This window comes from Barbus barbus (genome assembly GCF_936440315.1).
Source record: "Barbus barbus genome assembly, chromosome: 10".
In the NCBI taxonomy this organism is placed as follows: domain Eukaryota; kingdom Metazoa; phylum Chordata; class Actinopteri; order Cypriniformes; family Cyprinidae; genus Barbus; species Barbus barbus.
Window position 1 is genome coordinate 18,049,148 of NC_136738.1, and position 21,610 is coordinate 18,070,757.

Sequence of the window (21,610 nt, forward strand, 5' to 3'; positions counted from 1 at the left end):
ATGTTATTCAGCAAGGACACATGAAATTGATCAAAAGCGACAGTAAATACATTTATAATGTTACACAAATTTTATTTCAATTTAATGTTGTTCTTTTAAAAATATATATCACAGTTTTCACAAAAATATTAAGCAAATGCTTTCAACATTGATAATATTAAGAAATGTTTCTGTATTTCTGAATGTTTGTGATTTCTGAAGGATCATGTGACACTAAAGGCTGCTTTGCCAACACAGGAATAAATTATATTTTAAAATAGAGAACGGTTGTTTTATCCTATAATAATATTACATAATAAAAGTGTTTTTGCTGTATTTTTTTAAATAAATGCGACATTGATGAGCATAAGAGGTTTCTTTTAAAAACATAAAAAATAATGGGGGTAATTTTCAAAATGAACTTTACTTTCCTTTCAAAGAAGACTTTTTTCCAATATAATTTTAATTATATATTAATATATGTTTAATGTTTATGGCCAGTCTTACCCTAGCAACAACAGAAAAGGCTATAGAAGAAAAAACAGACAAATGCATCTTAATAGTGTAGCTTCAACAAACTAGTAACAACAGATGATACTGTCAAGCCTGGATTTTGGGAATATAAATTAGAGTTATTTATTATTATTTTTAAAGAGAGATACAGAGAATATACCGGCCTCTAAAGGTCATGTGGAGGACGGGACCCTTAGGACTAAGGAATTCCGGACATTCCTTGTCTACAGAAGTTCTTCCTACTTCATCCCCAGACCAGTCCAGTGGAGTCCCTGCACTTCCTGTCCTGTCTGACAGTCTGTGTGCCACGGGGGTAAGAGAGAGCCTTAATGAATATGAGCATACATTTGTCTGTTTGTGTTCTGCTTCCACTAAACAGACCCATTATTCTCAGGCTCATGTGTTTTCAACAATGCAAGACTGTATTGTATTGTAGCCCTGATGACTATGAATTTGGTATATGATTTTCTTTTTGCTTTCCCCATAGACTAACAGAGCTGCAGACAAACAGAACTAAAGTGCAAGAGGTACATAGTAGACATACTTTGCATTCTCAGCAATGCTGAATCAGTTGCCAAGCCAGTGAAGACAGCACTTATCTGATCCATTCCAACACCTTCATAACACTTACCCCAGGTTTACAATCAATGCATTTGCTTTTAGTTGAATGCCATTGTTTTATTGTATCTCAGTCTCAGTGAGAACCATTGCAAGGTTTTGAACCAAATCAGAAATGTATTCCTTTTAACTTCTATTACACTGGATGTCATTTAGCACGCAGTGGCCATTTATCAGTGATTCATTTTTAAACTATAGCGCTGTTTGGGAAGCACTGCTATATATTTAAAAAATAGGAAACAATTTTTTACTCTTGTTGCATTCTTGAAGATTTTTCAAAAATAAATAAAGCAAGGGAATGGCATTTAATGTGGGTGGATGGGAGGGCTTTGAAAAATACTGTTCCCCTTCAGGGCCGTCAAGATCTGAGGGAAAATTGTCAAATTATTTCTCAAATGTCTTTACTATCTACTGCTTTTTTCATCACTGGTCAAAAGGTCCCAGAGGCAAGAGAAAGAAATCTGTCTGCTATTATTCGGCTAATGAAGGCTGAAGTCTTTTTCGTTCTCGTTACTGTGATGCCACAAGCGCAATCTCTCAACAGGCACCGAACAATTTGCATTCACCTAACAGTCATATGGAAGAACCTGTTACCAGCGAAGCCATCCAAGTTTCAAACAAAGGTAGCAATTATATATAACACATGCATTTGCAGTGACATGTTTGCATGCTCGGGAATTTTCCCATGAATCTGAAACACAAATCATGCAACGCTATGAGTGACATCTCAATAACAGTCACGAATAATATGAAACTAATAAGAAAGACGATCTACAGATCTACAGACTCTCATTAAATAGAATCAACATCAGGATGTTTTACATAGCTGACAGGAAACTACACATTACTGAAAAGCTTTACAGTATCATTATCCAACTGCAGAAGTGCACTGAATTATTAGGCTACTGAAACATTGTCACGTGTGGTCCAAAAAATATAATAATTTGTACCTATAATAACATGCACTTATTTTTTCTGCTTTCGGGTTTTGTAGGTTTTGTGGTCACGACAGGATTTTTTAAATACCAGTGCTAAACTGCAAGTTAGTGAATTTATTGATTGGTTGATTTTATTTAGTTTTATTTATTTTATTCTTTCTTTTTTAAGTGCAGTGAGTACCTTCTACCTGCAGAGGTCGGGCCTCACTGCACTATGTAAATGGCTGATTATAGAATAGCATTAGAAATAAGAAAGCTTTTTTTAATGGGATAGTTAAACAAAACAAAAAAAAGTGAATTTTGTCATTTACTCACCTTCATGTCAGTCCACACTTGTATGACTGACTTTCTTCTGTGGAACGTGAAACTAGATGTGTTGAGAAGCAATGCTTTGAAACATTGGAAGTCAATGGTCACCAAAAATGACTGGTTTCTAACATTCTTCAAAATATATTTTGTGTTCCACAAAATAAAGAAAGTCTTATATGTTTGGAACGATGTGAGGGCCAGTAAATGATTTTAGGTAAACTATCCCTTTAAGTATAATGTCATTTGTTTTGGCATGTCTGTTGATGTCCATGTGTGGATGTGGGGTCATGGGTGATGGTTTTCGCTTTGTATCTATAGTCTGAGCAAGCACACGACAGGATACACATACCCCAACAAACTACAACATAGGAAACATTAGCAGTGTTTTTCTTTGTATATGCAGGCAGCCTAGGAGAGAGGGAGGCAATCTCCTCAGTGTCATGAAATGAATGGATGTGGGAGATAAAGTTCATTTCATGTTAGATTCTTGTCCTTCCAGTTAATAACACTCCCAAACAGATATCTAAGTTATGCATGCTATTGATTGTCATTATCCAGAAAATGACCTCTGGTCAAAAACAGAATAATGTGGCGTGTTTATCTTTGATACGAGCACCACACCAGATTTCCAGGTGTGGCATTTATTTCACAATGTTTACTTTCATGGTCACGGATCTATGAAGTTAGTGTCTTTCCTTCTCTTTGTTCATTTAGAATATTGAGCAAGATTCAATACATTGTTAACATTCAAAGTCTGACATGGGTTTAAAATCTAGAAGAAAAAAAAGGGTTATGATTACAGGTAGTAATTTACCCTAATGCACTTAGAATTTATGATTATGATTATTGTGAGCTATGTCCTTTGTCTATTGGACTTCCATCATGTACAATTAGCATTAAAGGTATTATCAAATATGTTGCTTGTTCTGTCTGTGAATAATGTAAACAGATATATATTTAAATATAAATTTTCTTTCATTTTTGCACTCCTTATAGATTCTTAAAGGTATAGTTCACCCAAAAATGGTTACTCACCCTCATGTCTAATTTCTGTTAGCTGTATGGCTGTGCCATATGATTCAGTGAACCATTAATCTGTAGAACACAAAACTGGTTATTCATCAGTTCAAGCCGGTGTTATTTTATCATTGAAATATTATTGAATATTACAAAATATATTCTATTAGTTTTAGCTGATTTTTTATTTCAGTCATAGTTTGGTTTTCTATATTTTATTTTAGTTACGTATTATTTTACTATTATTATGATAAAAGCGAATGAAGGCCATATTTTTAAAGATTGACAGCCTTTGGTCTCCATCCAGTTTTAGTGCATGGAAAAGAGCATCATGAACATCCTTCAAAACATCTCTTTTTGTCACATAGTTTTGAAAAAAAATATGATTTCATAAGAGCAAATGATGACTGAATTTAAATTTGTGGACGAGATATCCTTTAAACCTAGCATTCATGCAGAGTGTGTGTGTGTGTGTGTGTGTGTGTGTGTGTGTGTGTGTGTGTGGTGTTTGAGTCTGGCATGGTGCCACTGCCACAAATGAGCTAAGTTCACTGTTCAAACGCTGATTTCCATATTTCCCCATGTGACATTTCCCCAGTCTGTCGGACATCTGAGAAGAGAAACACCAGCAGAGATTCATGAAGAAATGAAGAGGCATTCAGGTGCATTCACACTGATACACCCCCATTCCTTCACACAAACTGTTGCCATTGTTGTCAAAATATGTCTTTTGGGGACATTTCATACATATGACAAATAAACATTATGAAACCCATGACTGATTGCAAACTGATCAAACAATAATTAAATTGCATTGAGAGAAATAGCACACATGCAGTGGCACACTTTCACACTGACACTCTTTACTCACATTACTCTGATGGGCTGGGCTAAATACCACGGCAACCAGGCCCCTCCCCTGGGTGTGTGGGGAGTTTTTAAGTGGAGTGTTGGGAATGTTGTTTTTAGAGAGGCGCAGAAGGCAGGAGAGTGTCCGTGAGAGTCAATATAACCCTGTCATTCAAAACCACCAGCATTGAATCCAGGATGGGTGAAGACTCCTCTCACGCCGAGCGAAGCACAGCCACCTTACCCAGGGAGGAAAGCACCCCGACACCACCAGCTCCAGATGCTCAGGATCTCTTCGTTCCGAGCTTCAGTCCCGGCTCAGTGCCCTCTTCCCCCGTCCACACCCTTTCCCGCCTGGGCTCCAAGTCCCCGGCCAGCCCTACGGCCCCTAGCAGCCAGGTCAGCGCCATCACGGTGATGGCTTTGCTCGACAAGCTGGTGGTGATGATCGAGTCGGTACAGGAGAACCAGCAGAAGATGGAGAAGAAGCAGGCTGAGCTGGAGGGGGCGGTGAGGATGGTGCAGGGTGATGTGACCCGGCTCGCCAAGAACCACATGTCCACGGCAAACAGCGTGGCCAAGCTGCTGGAGCGCTCGCGCAAGACTGGCCTCAATGTGAAGGAGGTGAGGGAGCGCCTGGATAGACAGAGCATCCAGGTGAAGCGTCTGGAGGGCAACCATGCCCATCTGCTCAAGAGGAACCACTTTAAAGTGCTCATCTTTCAGGTGAGAAGAATGAGATCTTTCTACTCTTGAGGATCCTTTAACGCTTTGAAGATGAACAAATCTAAATATGTGTCTGAATGCAGTTTTTCACACCTGACAAACCTCATAACAAAAATACTTATCAAAAATAATGTAAATATGTGGAGATTCTTGGACTTAAACATGGTAATTCAAAATCTCTCTCTCTCTCTCTCTCTCTCTATTCTAAACCCGGTCTTTCTAAAGAAACAAATAGACTATAAAGAACTATATAACATTTGAATGGTAGTGTATCGGGGTTTCCACAAAAATATTAAGCAGCACAACTGTTTTCAACATTGATAATAATAACAAATGTTTCTTAAGCAGCAAATCAGTATGTTATAATGATTTCTGAAGGATCGTGTGACACTGATGACTGGATTAATGGCTGCTGTAAATTAAGTTCTGCCATCACAGGAGTAAATTACATTTTAAAATATATTCAAATAGAAAATAAATTGCACAAACATATAAATGCATACATATGAGAAATATGTCTGAATGAGGTTTTTCTACACCCGAGGAAACTTAAATGCTTAAAAATGCTTAAAACTTAACAAATAGTTTCACTAGTTTGTAATTCTTTCTTTAATGCAAGAATTTTGCATATTAATTTTTCTCCTTTTTGGAGAAATATTGTCAAATATTGTCTTAAATATTTGCTAAATTATATACAAAATAACAGCAGAAAAAGTTAGATTTATTGGGTTTTTAAGGAAGTGATGTTTGACAGGATACTTGTGCAGTATCTTGAATGAAACTAAAGTGCATGGGAATTTTTCATGTGACAGCAGCTGAAAAGTTTGTGCAGATTGCAGTAGAATGTCAGTGTGTGTGTGTGTGTGTGCGTGTGTGTGTGTGTGTGTGTGTGTGTGCGTGTGTGTGTGCGTGTGTGTGTGCGTGTGTGTGTGTGTGTGTGTGTGTGTGTGTGTGTGTGTGTGTGTGTGTGTGTGTGTATTCTTGTAGCATACATGTAAACGAGAGTTTCTATGGCTGAGGTCCCCACAAACTCTCACAGCTTTCATAATTCCTTACCATATAGCTCAAAGATTACTATGTTTACAATAGGCATGTTTGATTAAAAGCCTCTCCTTACAAATAAACATAAAACCAACTGAGATTGTAAAGTCAGGTCTTCTGGCTAAACTTGCTTTGTGACCTGTGCTTTAGTTTGCACTAATCTTAGGTGAGGTGTTTTGTATATTCAGGCAATGCAATTTTACACACTCAGGAAATGCTATTATAGTTTATGCCAGTTAGTTAATGTGAAGGGTGCGTCGTGTTGATTTAAGCAGCTGCGTCAGGCTCATGCTTTTAGAAGAATATTCTTATCTGATTGCCCCGGAGCAAGCCACATGCAGCTTTACACGCTGGGACAGTGATCTTTGACTTGTAGAAGCAGGTAGAGGCATTTCTTTGGGGTGTTAGAGTTCTGCTTTTCAAAATGAATTCTGGGAATCAGTTTTCCTGAGGCAAATGTTATTCAATAGCAGAATGAGCTAAATGTCAAAGCGAGCGTCAATAGATATGAAAACACTTTTATCTAGCTCGTTTGAGAGTCATATTCCAATCCCTCATGTCAACGCCTGATCATTCATGAAGATATTACCTAGATAACTTTACTGTGTTCATCAAAGTAACAGGCTGAGGTCAACAGTTTCTAAGACTCATCTTAAGCATGCTAATTCAAAAATGATTTACTTTATAAACTTTTTCAGGAAATTGGGTTTAATAAAGTCTTTTAATAAAAGCACTCCATCATAGTAGAGTTGATTATTGGGGCGATGACTCTTGACTAATCCAGCTGTCAGAGAGGAAGGCCATGGGGCTGAACAGCGCAGCTAATGGCTGATCCCAAGTCTTTACTGTTCCCTTTGAGATCTAGCAGCAGGTGATTTTCTAAAGTGATAATCAGCCTGTATGCAGACTGTTAAAACACTTTGGCATGAGTGCAGGCTTGCAGAATGTTTTCTGCAGGTGATTGTAATATCTAATTTGATGTGTGCTGGAAGATGAAAAGAAAAGCTTTGCTAGACACACATGCACACACTAGCACTCCTGCTGTGTATTGTGAATCAACTGATATCCACTCTTTTTTAAGATATTAATGAATAAATTTTTTCAGCAAGGACACATTAAATTGATGGAAAATTGCAGTTAAGACATTAAAAATGTAACAAAAGGTTTCTTTTAAACTTCTAAAAATCCTAAAATGTATCACAGTTTGCATAAAATATTAAGCAGTACAACTGTTTTCAAAATTGATAATAATAATAATAACATATTAAAACAGAAAACAGCAAAATTGTATAAGCATAAGACTACTTTGAAAAAACATAAAAAATCTCACTGACCCCAAACCGTTGAACAGTAGTGTATATATGCATATGTTTGCAATAGAGTACACACACACACAATGTTTCTGCCTCAGAGTAAAACTAAATATTAAAAAAGGGCAAATGTGACTTTTTATCTCATGATTGCAATTGCTTTTTGTTTCATGTAATGCAACTTTGTTTCCTCTAATTATGACTTTGTATCTCACAATGAGACTTTCGTATTTTAAACTTTATCTCACAGTTACCGTTTTATTATTAAAGTCTTGCATCATCAGTTGCTTTAGTTCTTATATAATATGTTGGTCGAAACGCACTTTCCCAAGTGGTAAAGTGTCTCAAGGAGTGATAGAATAGCACAGGTATGTACTTTCCCTTCTTGCGTTGGGACATTGACATATGTTTGGCATTATAGTTGCAGGTGATGTTTCACATTTTTTGCACGTCAGTGCTATATGTTTAATTCACTGGCTATTTTGAGTCAAGACACTTTTCTTTTCTCTTCTTTTTGTTCCTGGAAAGTGATGTGCATGTCCTTATACCATAGGCCAATGGTGTATTGTTCTATGGAACGACACTCTACTGAAAGTAAACACAGAATGCTAACACAAGGGAGAGTCATCGCAAATCTATTCGCTCTCAGGAGTTTGCTTTGGAAGAGTACTGTTGCTCTTTGGTTGTGCATTTGCTTGTTTTGTTTCATTTTTTGGCATCTGACAATGCTCACCCGCCTGTGTGGTAATTATAAACTTTCTGTGCACTGTGTAAAGGCATTTGGAGATGGAAGGTGTGGTTTGAACACACAAGGGCCCTCCGAAAGTAAGAATGAAACGCAGTAAACACACTGAGTTTGGCACTGAAAATGTATGTGTGTGGGAGAGAGACAGTCTGGTCAACTGCCTTGTTTCCCTTAACAAGCACTAATGATCTGCAGTAATTACTGCCCATTTAGGCCTCTATTTGTTTATGTTTAATGCATCACTGCTCTTTCTGTGTTCTCAAAAATACATCAGTGTTGATTCTTGAAAAATGTGGTTCTACGTGCTGAGGCTCTTCACTGCAGTAACTGCAGTAAGGCCTTTTTGTGTTTGTGGTTGCCAGTGCTTGTGAAAAGATCGTTAAATGTGTTCACAGCAATAATCTAGACAACTGCTCATAGTTTATGCTGTTTTTGCTAATCTAGATTGGTTATGAATGCATGTTTTCCATGACGTCTTGCAGACTATGCTTTCTATACCTATAAAGGATAACATGCATCTTAAACGTCTTCACCATGACTTGCGAAGTTTGGCAAGCTGCATGACTGATGGCAAACATGAGGCTTTTATGGATAGTCATAAAACATATTTTATTGCTTTTATGTTTTTGAAGCAAGGAACGTTTGGCTGAGGTGTTTCTGCAGTGGGCGTTCACAAAAACATCTGACAACTGTAATTTTTTACACCTTTGTAGTTGCTGCGATTCCCCTCATTAGTTCACCCTCTGAACATTGTCAGGGTTTATTTTGGCCTAGAGATGCCATGGAACGCCTTCATTAAGATGATGTAAGTCTGCTGAGATCCAAATAATGCCACGTATGATTGACCAGTCAGTCCATCAGCATGAGCTCAATTGTACATTTTCGCATAAGGTATATGTTTAATCCTCAAGATCAGGATCTTCAATGAAAGGTAAAAACAAATATGGGTGTGTAAATGTGAATTGTGGGAAAGTGACAATCTTTCAGGGTAGGAGATGGAAAAACAACTCTATAGCCAGTGTTTACAGGCCCTCCCGTTACGAGGAAAGCTTTTTATAACGACGGAGCAGATTCTGATTATTAAAACACAGTCAGTCTGATAATTCTTCACAATAACACTGGGTTATACAACAAAACACATTCTTTCATCAGTCAAAAGCATGACTTCCTTAAAGATTTGTATCCATTTCATGCAGTGCATGCCCATAGTTCAGTTTGCTCAACAACAAAGAGCATTCATGTGAGTTTGATTGTGTTGCTTTGATCTCATCACTGATTCTGTTCTCTGACAGTGAGAGAAAATCGGTGTGTGTGCCAGAGATTTGTTCTGGCTATTGTTATCTGAGAATATACTGATTCAGATTGCAATTACAATATTTTATGAATTCTTGCCATCTTTTAAGCTCAGGATGAAATATGACGGTCGATGTTCTTTCATTATGCTGTTCCCTGAGCTCCACCCTCCGCCAACAAAGATTCACCTCAAAGGAAATCTGAGAGAAAGACAGAGTTGGGGAAAAGAAAGAAAGAAAGAAAGAAAGAAAGAAAGAAAGAAAGAAAGAAAGAAAGATAACTATGAAAACAAAGCATGACTACTTCAAGGCCAGGGAATAGATTGTGATGGTGGGGGAAACAGCAGAGGAATAGAAGAGATAGAATGAACTGGATGAGAACAATGGAAAACAAACTGAAGTATGAGAGTGAGAGAGAGATCTTCTCTGCTCGGGCATGTTTCGGCTCAATGTGCTGGATTTCTGGTTTGACAACTCGACTCCTCCCTTTATTATTGTGCTAACATACAGCACGCACATACAGCTGTTTGTTTTTTTACGGTGCTCTGGAATACTTGATTCGGTTTGGTCAAGCGCAGCATTCTGCAGTCAAAGATTTTGTATAATGATATCCAAACTGTATATTTGACTGTTGCCCCAGCAACCTCCAACAACTGGTAGCTTCATATCTCTCGTATCACTCCACTGATAACGTACGGCCTACAAACACTAATTGATGATGACCAACTGACTGTAGCCTCCTTTTATTCCTTTTTTTCTACTCATATTTTCAAGGATAAATAAAAAACCCTAATGTTTGACAGAGCTAATATGTGCAGAGCTCATTTAATCCTGCTAAATGCACTTTCCTGCCTCCTAGCCACAATTCCTCCTGCACGCGGCTCAGCAACGTTTGCGAAAGATCAAGGTTAAGTGCGGTATGACTCATTTTGCACAGCACAGATGTTTGTCCAATCAAATGTTTTGAGGATTGAGAATGCCCACCCACCTGCAATTGACTAACAAATGGTTCACTGCTTATTATAATTAAAGCCTATTGGCAAACAGACAAGCCATTTGATATGCTCCACCCAAACCTACCGTTTAAATAAGAAATACGTAAAGGTTGAGATCTGAAAAGTCAAGCCCTGTGAAGATGAAATGATCCAGACACACTCATTCTGCAGGTATTATTGGACTGGCTCAAATAAATACAGTCTAATTAGAAAACAGATATTTCAGGGAGCATGACTAATCATGTGATTAATTCAAGCGGCCAGACAGAGACAATGAAGCTTTTTTAATATAAGCCTGAGAGAGAATGAGATGGAATCAGACCCCTCTTTTAGACAGCTCACTTCTCATCAGCTCAGACAATAGGAAGTCAGAATTTGATTAAATCCAAAACAAAAATACTCTTCAGTTCTGCAGGGCAGTAAACCTCTGCTATGCCGAATTCAGTCAGTTGAGAATCCACAGATGGCCCTTTAAATATCACTTTCCCATAGTTTTCACCACAGTGCTGCAGATCGGAGGCTTTGATAGCACATTGCATTGCCCAGCATCTCACTGAACTGTGTGTTCAAGCCAATTGGCTGTTGCTTTCCACTTATTCTCTCCATCTGGAGCAAGGCCAAAGATTCCCTGAACTTCTTCCACACATCATAAACAGGTAACGGATGAGCGAGCACATATTTGTCTGGTCTTTTTCTTGTTTGTTTTTGCGTAAAATCCTGTCAAGGCTGATGGGGTGTCACATGTCATGTGTTTTATGTTTTCAGAATCTTATAAACATGTTACATAATTAATCTGAGCTTTAGGTTTGAAATTCAGTCCTTATTTTAGTTAGACATCCATTTACTGACAATCAAAACAGATGCAGATGGTGTAGACTTTTTCTGAATTAACAGATGCAGAATCATTTTCCCTGGATGAGAAGAAAAATTCAAAGCCAATGTACTTTGCTTTTGTTGTATTATTGTGTTGTTGTGTTTTTCATGGCAGAACAGTATTGTAATATTATATATTTTTGCTAATTGAAATAAAGCTGAAATATAGAATATAATTATTAGATGAAAAACATAAACTAACGTCAAATTTGAATTGCTTTGGTAGCTAACTAAATAAGTATAGGTTGAAATGCTAAAATGAAACTGGAAAAATTAAAACTGAAATAAATATAAACCTAAAAAAAAAGTTCATTTAAAATATTAATAAATGCTATAATAGTATATAAATAATACTAAAATACCATTGTATGTTATTTTAGTGTTTATATTTTTATATTAACCCATGATTCTCCTTTTTGATTACTCTGTAGTGTCAGACTTTGAGAGCAGCTCCTGGCATATGTTCATGTTTGTCCAAAAACAACACTTTCTCTTAGCAAGAACAAATGCAATACTGCTAACATCCAGCAGTGACACATGCTTCCTTTGTGTCTTTTATTTTTAATAGTCCCGTCCTCTATTGTTCTTATATTTGTCTTTCCTCTGCTTCTTTCCTGTGCTTTCTGCTGCTCTTGTGTTGTCTGTTCAGATTCTACGAGCCTGATTGAGACACACACACACACACACCATTTCTCTCATCTCTTTCGATGTTTCCACTCCAAAAAGTCCAGAGGCCTCCAGCAGGGCGCATTAATTATCCAGGCTCCCATTACACACTGAACCAGGGGTATCAGCATGTGACACAATGTTTTCAAAAGTTCTCCCTCTCTCTATCCTTCAAGTCCCCTCCTCTTTCTTTTCCTCTGACCATTGTGTATTTAGCTAAAGGTCAAAATCTGAATGGCAAATGTCTTGATTTATCACTGTGTTACAAGAGACAGGGCTGAGAAACAAATGTTAAGAAAGGTGGATACAGAGCAGGATCAGAAAGACTGGAGCAGCTTCACCTAAGAATGCAAATGATACATGAAGAATGAAACTAACAAGACAGAGACTACCTGCTTTGGTTTTCAGCTTGTGTTCAAAATGTGAAAGTACATGAATGAAGAACAAAAATGGAATGTCAATAGTCAATAGAATGATGGCATTACCAAAGGATTTTGTAAAATATTGTTACGTCTGGGGACGTAGTTCTTTCTCTCTCTCTTTTTCTCTTTCGCTCCTTCTTAGGTGACTCCGCCCTAATTTGACGTGAAAGACGCACCTGCTGATTCGTCCCTGGGAAATCCAGCGTCTTTTGAAATAGTGGGACGTTGGAAGTAGAAGGCAGAGTGAGAGAGAGTTGTTGGCATCGTTGTGTGTTGTGAATTGATCTTCGTGGTGACATAGTATTGATCTTTCATTTTTTGTGTTGATAAGTGAGTAGTGTGTACCTTGATCTGTTTAGACCTTTGTTATATTACTGTCCTGTGGTTTCAACTTTTTAGTTAATCTTACTTTCTTTTGTTTAATAGGCTGGCGAGTGTGCCACAATTTTTTTTGTATGTTATTGTAAATATTGTGAATAGTGTGTTTTCTCACTATGAAGGTCGTAGGGACTGGGTGCCGTTTTTCTTTATTGTAAATAACGTTTTCTCCTGTTTTGCTTTAGATAGGGAGTCAGGGAAGAATGCTGTCATTTATTTCTTTCTTTTCTTATATAGGTTATTTAGACTCCATGGGTAATAGTTAGTGCTATGTTTTTGTTTGTTGTTTTGGCTTTGCCCTATCCCGAAGAGATGGCCCTTTTTACTGTGTTACCACAACTGAGACTTTAAAAAAAAAGGAACGAAAACAAAAAGAAATTCACCAGTACAATGTAACCGCAGGTTTCAGATTTCTTTATTTATGTTGTCTTCCCTGGCCCTAGACCAGGGTCGTAACATAAATTGGGGGCTCGTCCTATTCGTGCATATGTAGTGAAAATTAGGAATTCATTTGAATGTCTTTCCTTGATTTGAACAAAGCCGACACTACTGTTTTTGTAGCTGCATGTCTGGTAAGTCACATCTCCTGGTTTTGTTTATTTGTTTTCTTTTTGTGGTGTACAAAGATCTAGTGAGTGCTAGTATAATGGAATTTGATTTACTTGCCTTCACACTAGCTCCAAACACGGAACAGTTCAAGCGTTGTAGAAAAGACGAGTTATTTAAAATCGCTGAGTTTTTTTAAATTGATGTGCTGCGGAAAGCTTCTGAAAAGGTAGAACTGTGTTGCACAGAGAAGTGGTTCAGCAACAGATTTTACCGGAAAAATCGGGAATAGAGGGTGGAGCCGCTACGCCGGTAGAGGCCGACGAGAAGCCCTCCTCTGTTTTGCGTATCATTATATTGCGTATTATATTATATATATCAGAATGAGCTTTATTGGCCAAGTATGTTTGCACATACAAGGAATTTGTTGTAGTGACAGAAGCTCCACAGTGCACCAGAAAGACAGCAACAGGACAGGACACAGATAGTAAAAGAATAATATACAAATATCCAAATAGGCAATGTACAAAGCAGCAAAAACACAATATATAATATAGACAACTATGCATGTACAGGTCAAGTATGTGCAAATTAGAAATGAGAAAATAAAAATAAAATAATTGAGTGTGGTGAATGGATAATATATTATAGTTGTGTGTTCCACGTTTATTGTTGAGTGTTCATGAGATGGATTGCCTGAGGGAAGAAACTGTTCCTGTGCCTGGTCGTTCTGGTGCTCAGAGTTCTGTAGCGTCGACCAGACGGTAATGGTGCTGGATGTGAGGGGTCCAGAGTGATTTTACCAGCCCCTTTGCTCACTCTGGATAAGTACAGTTCTTGGAGAGTGGGGAGGGTAGTACCAATGAGGTAGTACCGTAGTCTTCTGAGGTCAGATTTGGTAGCTGAGCTGAACCAGACAGTTATAGAAGTGCAGAGGATGGATTAAATGATGGAACTAATATATATATATATTAGTTTTACTTGTAATGAAATTTGTACTGTTGAGACTCTTTAAATAAAACCTTCAGATTGAGGTCAGCCTACTACTGTGTGAAATTTCCCAGGCTTTTGGAGATATATTTCATATGTGCACTTTTTTATCTGACAAGGCCCTCAAGGCACAAACTAATTAGATTTGAGCTGAATCAACGTATTTCAACAGGGAATCATTTTACAGACTTAACGTATTTTTTTATCTGACATCCTAAATCCCATCTGTGTAGATTGTTGGTAAATTACAGTTCTGATATAGTGGACTAAAAACATAATATAAAGGTGTTGCCTAAGTTTCACTCTATTATTAATTATGAAATAAAATACAAATGTAGCCATTACCAGGTTATCACAAATTAAAAGCTGATACTTTTATAGAAGTAACTGAACACAGCCAACTCCCAGCTCTGGTTTCCATGTAGCTCTTGAACCTGAGGGGTGTTACTCTGTACGTTTGCTCATGAAGAAACTGGTTAGCCCAGAGTCAACACTGGTTTGGACTGGATCTCTGCCCTCAGGGTGATACTGGCTATTCAAAGGCGAAATGTTAAAGATGAGTACCATCCATTTGGACCACTTTTTGAAAGTAACAATTAACACATTTTAAGAAATGTACCTTTGGAAAAGGTTCTTCTCATATTAATCGGTAAGACATTGGGATTATTTTTTGAACGTAAAAAACAAAATAGGAGTTGCATTCCTTCACTGGAATTTGTAAACCAAGTTCTTGTTAATGGGACAGAGTTTTGTGGCCAAGGGCGAGGGGATGAGGATAAGGTTGATATATAATAGTGCATATAATATAATAAAGTGAATGTCCAACAACTGAGAGCTCTCAATGTCTATCTTAATTACAGATTAAAGGATCAGGAACAGTTCTTTTGAATTAGTGATCTTAATTCTAGCTAAAAAACCTAAATGAGTGCTTTATAGGGTATAACATTGCTTTACAATTTCCAGAGACAGGGGCAGGATCTGAAGATCTGTTATACTCCACAATTTTCAGCATATACTTCTACTTGCAGTTTCATACTGAAATACTGGCATACAGTAACAAATCTGTCATTTAGATATTTAGAGCTTGGATAGGTATATTGTACATGCTCTGAATTGTGTGCTTAGTGCCCTGAGAGAGCAGGTGAGCGTGCAAAAGCTCCATTCGTGCTGCTAATCCGCCCTTCCCTGAGGGTCAGATCTTCAATTTACTCCTTAAGCGTGAAGCATAACCCCTGTAAACCTCAGCAGCCATGTCTGAGGTGTGTGTCAGGGGTCTTTGTGTGTGAAGGGAGAGCAGTGATAAGAGAATATTCTGCTGTCTGTGTGTCAGAGAGACATTTGAAAGGGTGTGGCATATTTGGTGATCTTTTTGTTGTTGATTATTTCAGTGTTTGAACGGTTATTTAATTATGTCAAAGGTAGCATTTGTATATTTTCATTTATATACACAAATAATCAAACAATAGAAACAAATAAAAGAAAAAAAACGTGATAAAAATTCTTTCATTCACGCTATGCAGTATACCCTAAAATCTTGACTTCACAAAATAAATACATTTAGTGAAATATGATTTCAGTTAAACATTTTGTGTGTGTGTATGTGTGCGCGCGCACGTTTTTGTGACAAATGCGGACATAAATTTGTATAATGACACAGGTATTACAAGGTGAAGGTGATTTTTCAGGACATTGACCCATGTCCCCACTTTTCAAAACGCTTATAAATCATACAGAGTGAAATGTCTCCTGTGAGGGCTAAGTTTAGGTGTAGGGTAGGTGTAGGGCAATAGCACATGCAATTTGTACAGTATAAAAACCATTACTCCTATGGGATGTCCCCACTTTTCACAAAAACAAACGCGCGTGTGTGTGTGTTTGTGAGAGAGCGAGAGAGATTTGAAAGAGTGTGGCATATCTGATGTTTTTTATTTCAGTGATTAAATGATTGAGTACATATTTAATCATGCATTAGGTAAACATAATTTATATTCCATGTCCATGCCTAATCACACAGTAAAGACACATAAAGACAAATAAGAAAGAAATAAAAATGATTGCATTCAACATATATTGAGCTATGCAATATCCTCAAAAATCTTGACTTAGATTGCATGAAAGTGAAATACATGTAAGTTATAAATAAAAGCTTTTTAAAAGGAATTTGGCGGGAACAGTTAACTTCAACCTCTTGCCATCAATGCTTTTATGCAATTTTTTGGTTTGGTTTGGAGTAACTCCAACACAATGCCTCCACATGCCTCAGGTATAGCTTGCTCTGCAACAAACAGGTTTTTCAGTAGATTGCACAATATAATAAAAAAAAAAAACAACAACAGACAAACTGACTAATCTGTTTGTTGTGTTTATTAGTACAAACGTAGTGTGTGGACCTGAAACTAATCTTTACAGTATAGTATGCTGCTAGCAATGGCAAGGTTGTGGGTTCAATTCCCACAAAATGCATAAACTGATAAACTGCAAATCAATGTTATCAGCTAAAGTCATCTGCAAAGTGCAACACGTTTAACGTTTAAATACAGGTTATATTAGAATTGTACTGTAACGCATTATCTGCACTGTAACCTTAAAGGCAGATCTTTACACATTGAACCTTTCAGTCATTGTTAAATGCGTTTTCTTTTTATCCAATTTCAGGAGGACAATGAAATCCCCTCCACTCTGCTTACTAAAGATGGCCTGGCCTCCACCTCTCAGGATGAGATCGGTCCATCTCCACCAACTCCGGTCACTGATTTAAACCATTCTCAGGATGAAGGCCTGCAGACCATCAGCCTCTCCTCCGATGACGATGAGGAAAAAGGAGCAACGAGTCCTCTGGCAGAGGGTGGTGATGATTCGCTAGATCAGCATGAAGATAGCTTCCCAGGCTTGGGAAGAGAACATCTGGAGCGCTCTCGTGCTGACAAGTTCAAGCGCTCCAGTCTGAAGAAGGTGGATAGTCTAAAAAAGGCCTTCTCACGAAGCAACATCGAGAAGAAGATCAACAAGATCGTGCCTCCAGAACAGCGTGAGAAGATCAAGAAAAGCTTCACCCCCAACCACCCAAAGAGCTCCTCTTCCAAGAGCTCATCCTTCCGTGTCTCCCCAATGACCTTCAACGTCAAGAAGGTACGAGATGGAGATGCTGACTCCTCCCAACAGCCTGGCAGCCCACCGGGGAACCTGAGCCCAGTGGATGTTCCCAACATTGGGGGATCTGATGGTGAGCTTCCCCTGGCTGAGTTACACTCCTCAGATGAGAAAACAAATGGAGACAATCTTCGCAGCCCCTCCACCCCGGGCAGCGGGGATGGAGAGGTGTTCGTCACAGATGAGGGTGGAGATCTCGAGAACGGTCCATCTCCAACTCTGGCTGAAGAAGAAGTGGATAAAGATGATGACACTGATGGTAATGATGAAAACGGGAAGGAGGAAGAGGAGGAGGAGAAAGATGCGAGACCTGCAGAAGAAGCATCCGTATCTCCGCCGTCAACTGCAGCTACTGTTGAGCTACCTTCTTAGATATAGTTGTGTTTCTACTCCTCTGACTTCAACCAGCTTCTGAGACTTTGGGAAGCAGTTATTCCCTTGTGCCACTTGTATCTTGTTCCCAAGCTTGTTTGATGTTAGCATGTCTGCTAAAATAACATATTTCCCTGAATTAATCCCTAATATAATGTAACTATAACCTATTGTGTTAAGTTTAGAAGTTAAGCACGTTCTTGTAGGAGGAAATTCCTTTTAGATTCCATTTCAGATAGATTCTGTATAAAAGCCCCGAGAATGGTACAGCAGTTCAGACCACTGTCACCACAATGATACACCGAAATAGCTATATTTTCCTGTGGGAGCCTGTGAATACCATGAAATTGACTGAACTGAAACGCCTGAACTCTCACTCTCTACCTTTTTTCTTTGTGTGTAGGAGAGGCAATGTGTACCAATCTGCTGTTATGCTGGAGTCCAGACTCTCTTCTGTCAATGTACATAAAATGTAGTATTAAATTGCATACAAAAAAGTACTATGGTATTATTATGTTTTTTTTGGAAACAGTACTTAGTATTTCACACAGTACTTTGATGTAAATGTAAATTAACATGGTAATCATGAAATATATGGTGACAACATGGAACATCATTACTGTACCATGCCTACAAAAGACAATAGGTGTTGACAAAGTTTTTTTACATTTTTAGAACTTTTATTAAAATATTTAGCAGCACTCCATCTCAAGGCTTGAATAAGTAGATGTCTATGAGGACTGATAGCAGTGCTTGGCATGGTGGGAAGGAAGTGTGTTTACAAAATTTCTGGGGGAAAGCCAGTACAATTGACTGCCATCTCCATGGCAACCTTGCCCGCTGCCAACAACTCTCCAATTACTGCTATAGTGTACGGCAAGGGCACACATACACAGCCTGATAAATACAAACTTACAGTGAAGTTTTTGTGCGTAGTCAAACATTCCATACTGCTGATGTAATAACTTCATATTCTGCTAAACACTAGCATTATTTAGATGATTCAGTGGTAAAATACTCTGTACTCAGACCTGTGAATATAAAAACAGCTGCCATATATATGGGCTGTAGCTGGGGTTTGCGGGGCATGGTGCTGGTCGTATCCATGGGCCCAGTTTGAAATTGTGTAGGCTAATAGCACAAATAAATAACAATGTTTAAGAGTTTTCAAGTTTGTCAAGGTACAGAAACTGAATAATCAAATGTAAAATATCAGTGCCTAGTCTTCACTGTATAAATTCAATTTTAATTATTGTTAAAACTACAAAGTAATTCAGTAAAGATCTGTGAGTGATTGTCTCTTATTTAATTTCTTGGATATGATTGGACACCAACAGCAGCTAATAAATTAGGCGCGGTCACTTTAAGAGACAATACATCCAGTATAATGATACACATCTGATGTCTTTCTCAACTGTTTACGTTCATTTAAGACATAACACTAAGAAGAGTTAGTTATCGTGTTATTTAAGACACAACACGAACATGGCAATCAAGCACTCAGTTGAGTTCTTTCGCATTTTGTACTTGAATGCTTTAAACTAGTTTGAATGTTTAAATTGGCAAGGCTTAAAAACATGTGCAATTGATAAGCTTTTGTGACAACGCGCAGCACCGTCAACTGTCCTGAGCATCTTTTTAGGCTGGCCTCAGCCGGTAGGTTGAAATCACCAGGGGGCCCCTATAATCGTAACTACTCAGTGGGCCTATACACACTTTATTTGAGACACACACACACACACAAACCAGGTGAGAAAGGTGCATTCCTGGTTCTGATGGATGTCTTCTCGGCAGTTAATTTGCCACTGTCTGGAAAAAGATAAGATGAGAATGTATTGATGGCTATACTTTGCACAGTTTAGCCGAGGTGTGGAATACCTGCATGCTCTACAGGTGTGCTGCCTGCAGGCCTCTTCACCGCACTGCATTCTGGTGTCACGTCAACACTGATAAAACAACTTGGGTTTGCGGAGTCTTGTTTACAACAACGAACAATTATCTAGACAACATTTATGCATTTATTAATGTCATTTAAAAGTGTGCAAGGTAGGTTTTGAGTATCTCAAGTCCTGTTGTTCTTTACTTAGTAAATGTGGAGTATATGTGAGGTAAGATGAATTGTCGGTCTTGACAGAAAACTTCATGGTTTCATTTTCTACATCAACCATATGTGGGCTTGGCAAGCAGTCTAAAATCTCTCTGGTTTCCAGGTAGACTGAAGGGTCGGGTTACATATACTGTATATCTGTCCAAGTTGAAGGAGGTTTTTTGAGGTACCAACAACTTCCACTGACTGTGTGAAATATGTAAGGAGGAGGTATTGTAGCTGAGATTTTAGGTGCCATAAAGAGAAGACATTTTCGTTCAAAGGAAAAAAAACAAGAGATTCACACCCAAATTTACTGCTATTATTATTATTTTGTCCTTGGCCACCATAGCTGGTTTGTGGAATTGGACCTTTAAAATTGAATGGATGGTGTTGTCTCCACCGTGTGGCCAAGCGTCGTCAGTTTTCATCTGCTTGTTGACAAATACCCAAACCCTTGAAACTAAATGTAGTATACAAATTATAAATACTTTATCAGACTGTAATTTGAAATAATATATAATAAATAAAAATTATTTACATTTACATTTAGCAGACACTTTTATCCAAAGCGACTTACAAATGAGGACAACAGAAGCTATCAAAACCAACAAAAGAGCAACAATATGCAAACGCTATGACAAGCCTCGATTACCCTAAAGAAAACAAGTAGAATAGAAAAAAGAGGGTCAGATAGATACAAAGAGGTGAGGTGTTAGAAGAGGTGTTAGAGGGTCAGATAGATACAAAGAAGACACAAAGACAGATCGATGAAATAGAATTAGAATAGAGTGCTAGAGTTAGAGGGTCAAATAAAGATGGAAGAGTGTTTTTAGCATAATAATAATAATCGTATTCTAACGTTAATGCTTTGCTAAAAACAAGTGTACGTCGGCTTTTCATTACATTTACGTAATAATTGGTTTTACTTTAATATTGTCGCCTCAGGAAAGTTTATTTGAAGACCATGTGCTAGTGTTTGCTAGCTTTTAGACAACGTTGTCAAGTCGAGACGGGAACGATGTCTACCTAGAGTCGTATTTTAAGTGAGCTATTCATGTAAGATATATATAGTTGGATAACTATTTTAACCACTAAAACAGTAATATTCATAGGTGTAGTCATGTTGGATTGAGATTATGTTTTTATGAAAAACATAAAATTATTAAAATATTAAAATTATTATGTGAAAATTCATGACAATCTAAATCTAGCTAGTAAATCAGTTATGTTTTCACACTTGAATTCGGAAAGCACAACACTAAATGTGTATCTACATGGCCTTTCAAAACTAGTTAGATTTCCTAGTTGTTAACGCCAGCGCAAGTTTAACTGCACTTCACTGATATACAGGGGTCATATATAGGACCCAGCCATTAGAATACAGCAAAACTGTAAAAACAACGCCTTGTAACTGCCATCAGTCTACTGGATTACTGATGATGCAACCCAAATACATTTGGAAATATTTTGGAGCGTGTAATCAAATCATATTACACAACGTCGACAATCGTGCAAGGAAATGGTGTGTGGTTATTTCCTATCCATGTGGACACATTCTTCACGGTGTCCAATCAGATCGAGCTCAATGTAACAAGAACACGGTAAAAACCAACACTTGAGTCTCTAAAGCTGTTCCTGTGCAATGTTGATGATACTGGATAATACAGAGAGAATCGTTTGTCATGTCTGTTAACTCAAATGCGCTTATATTAAAATCACATTTGTGTATTTAACGGCGATCACTCATCTTTGAACACCCCCGGCGGAACAGTGAGATGGTACAACCGGCAGA

General features: G+C 37.9%; 1 protein-coding gene across 1 annotated transcript; it reads left to right on the plus strand.

The window, feature by feature from the left end:
• Positions 1 to 4,347: 4,347 nt before the first annotated feature.
• On the plus strand, positions 4,348 to 19,028 carry LOC306876155 (uncharacterized protein). Its single transcript, XM_079427135.1, has 2 exons — positions 4,348 to 4,949; positions 16,863 to 19,028. Exons 1-2 carry the CDS (start codon positions 4,422 to 4,424, stop codon positions 17,727 to 17,729), a joined length of 1,395 nt encoding a protein of 464 aa, XP_079283261.1. The 5' UTR covers positions 4,348 to 4,421; the 3' UTR covers positions 17,730 to 19,028.
• The last annotated feature ends 2,582 nt before the right edge of the window (positions 19,029 to 21,610 follow it).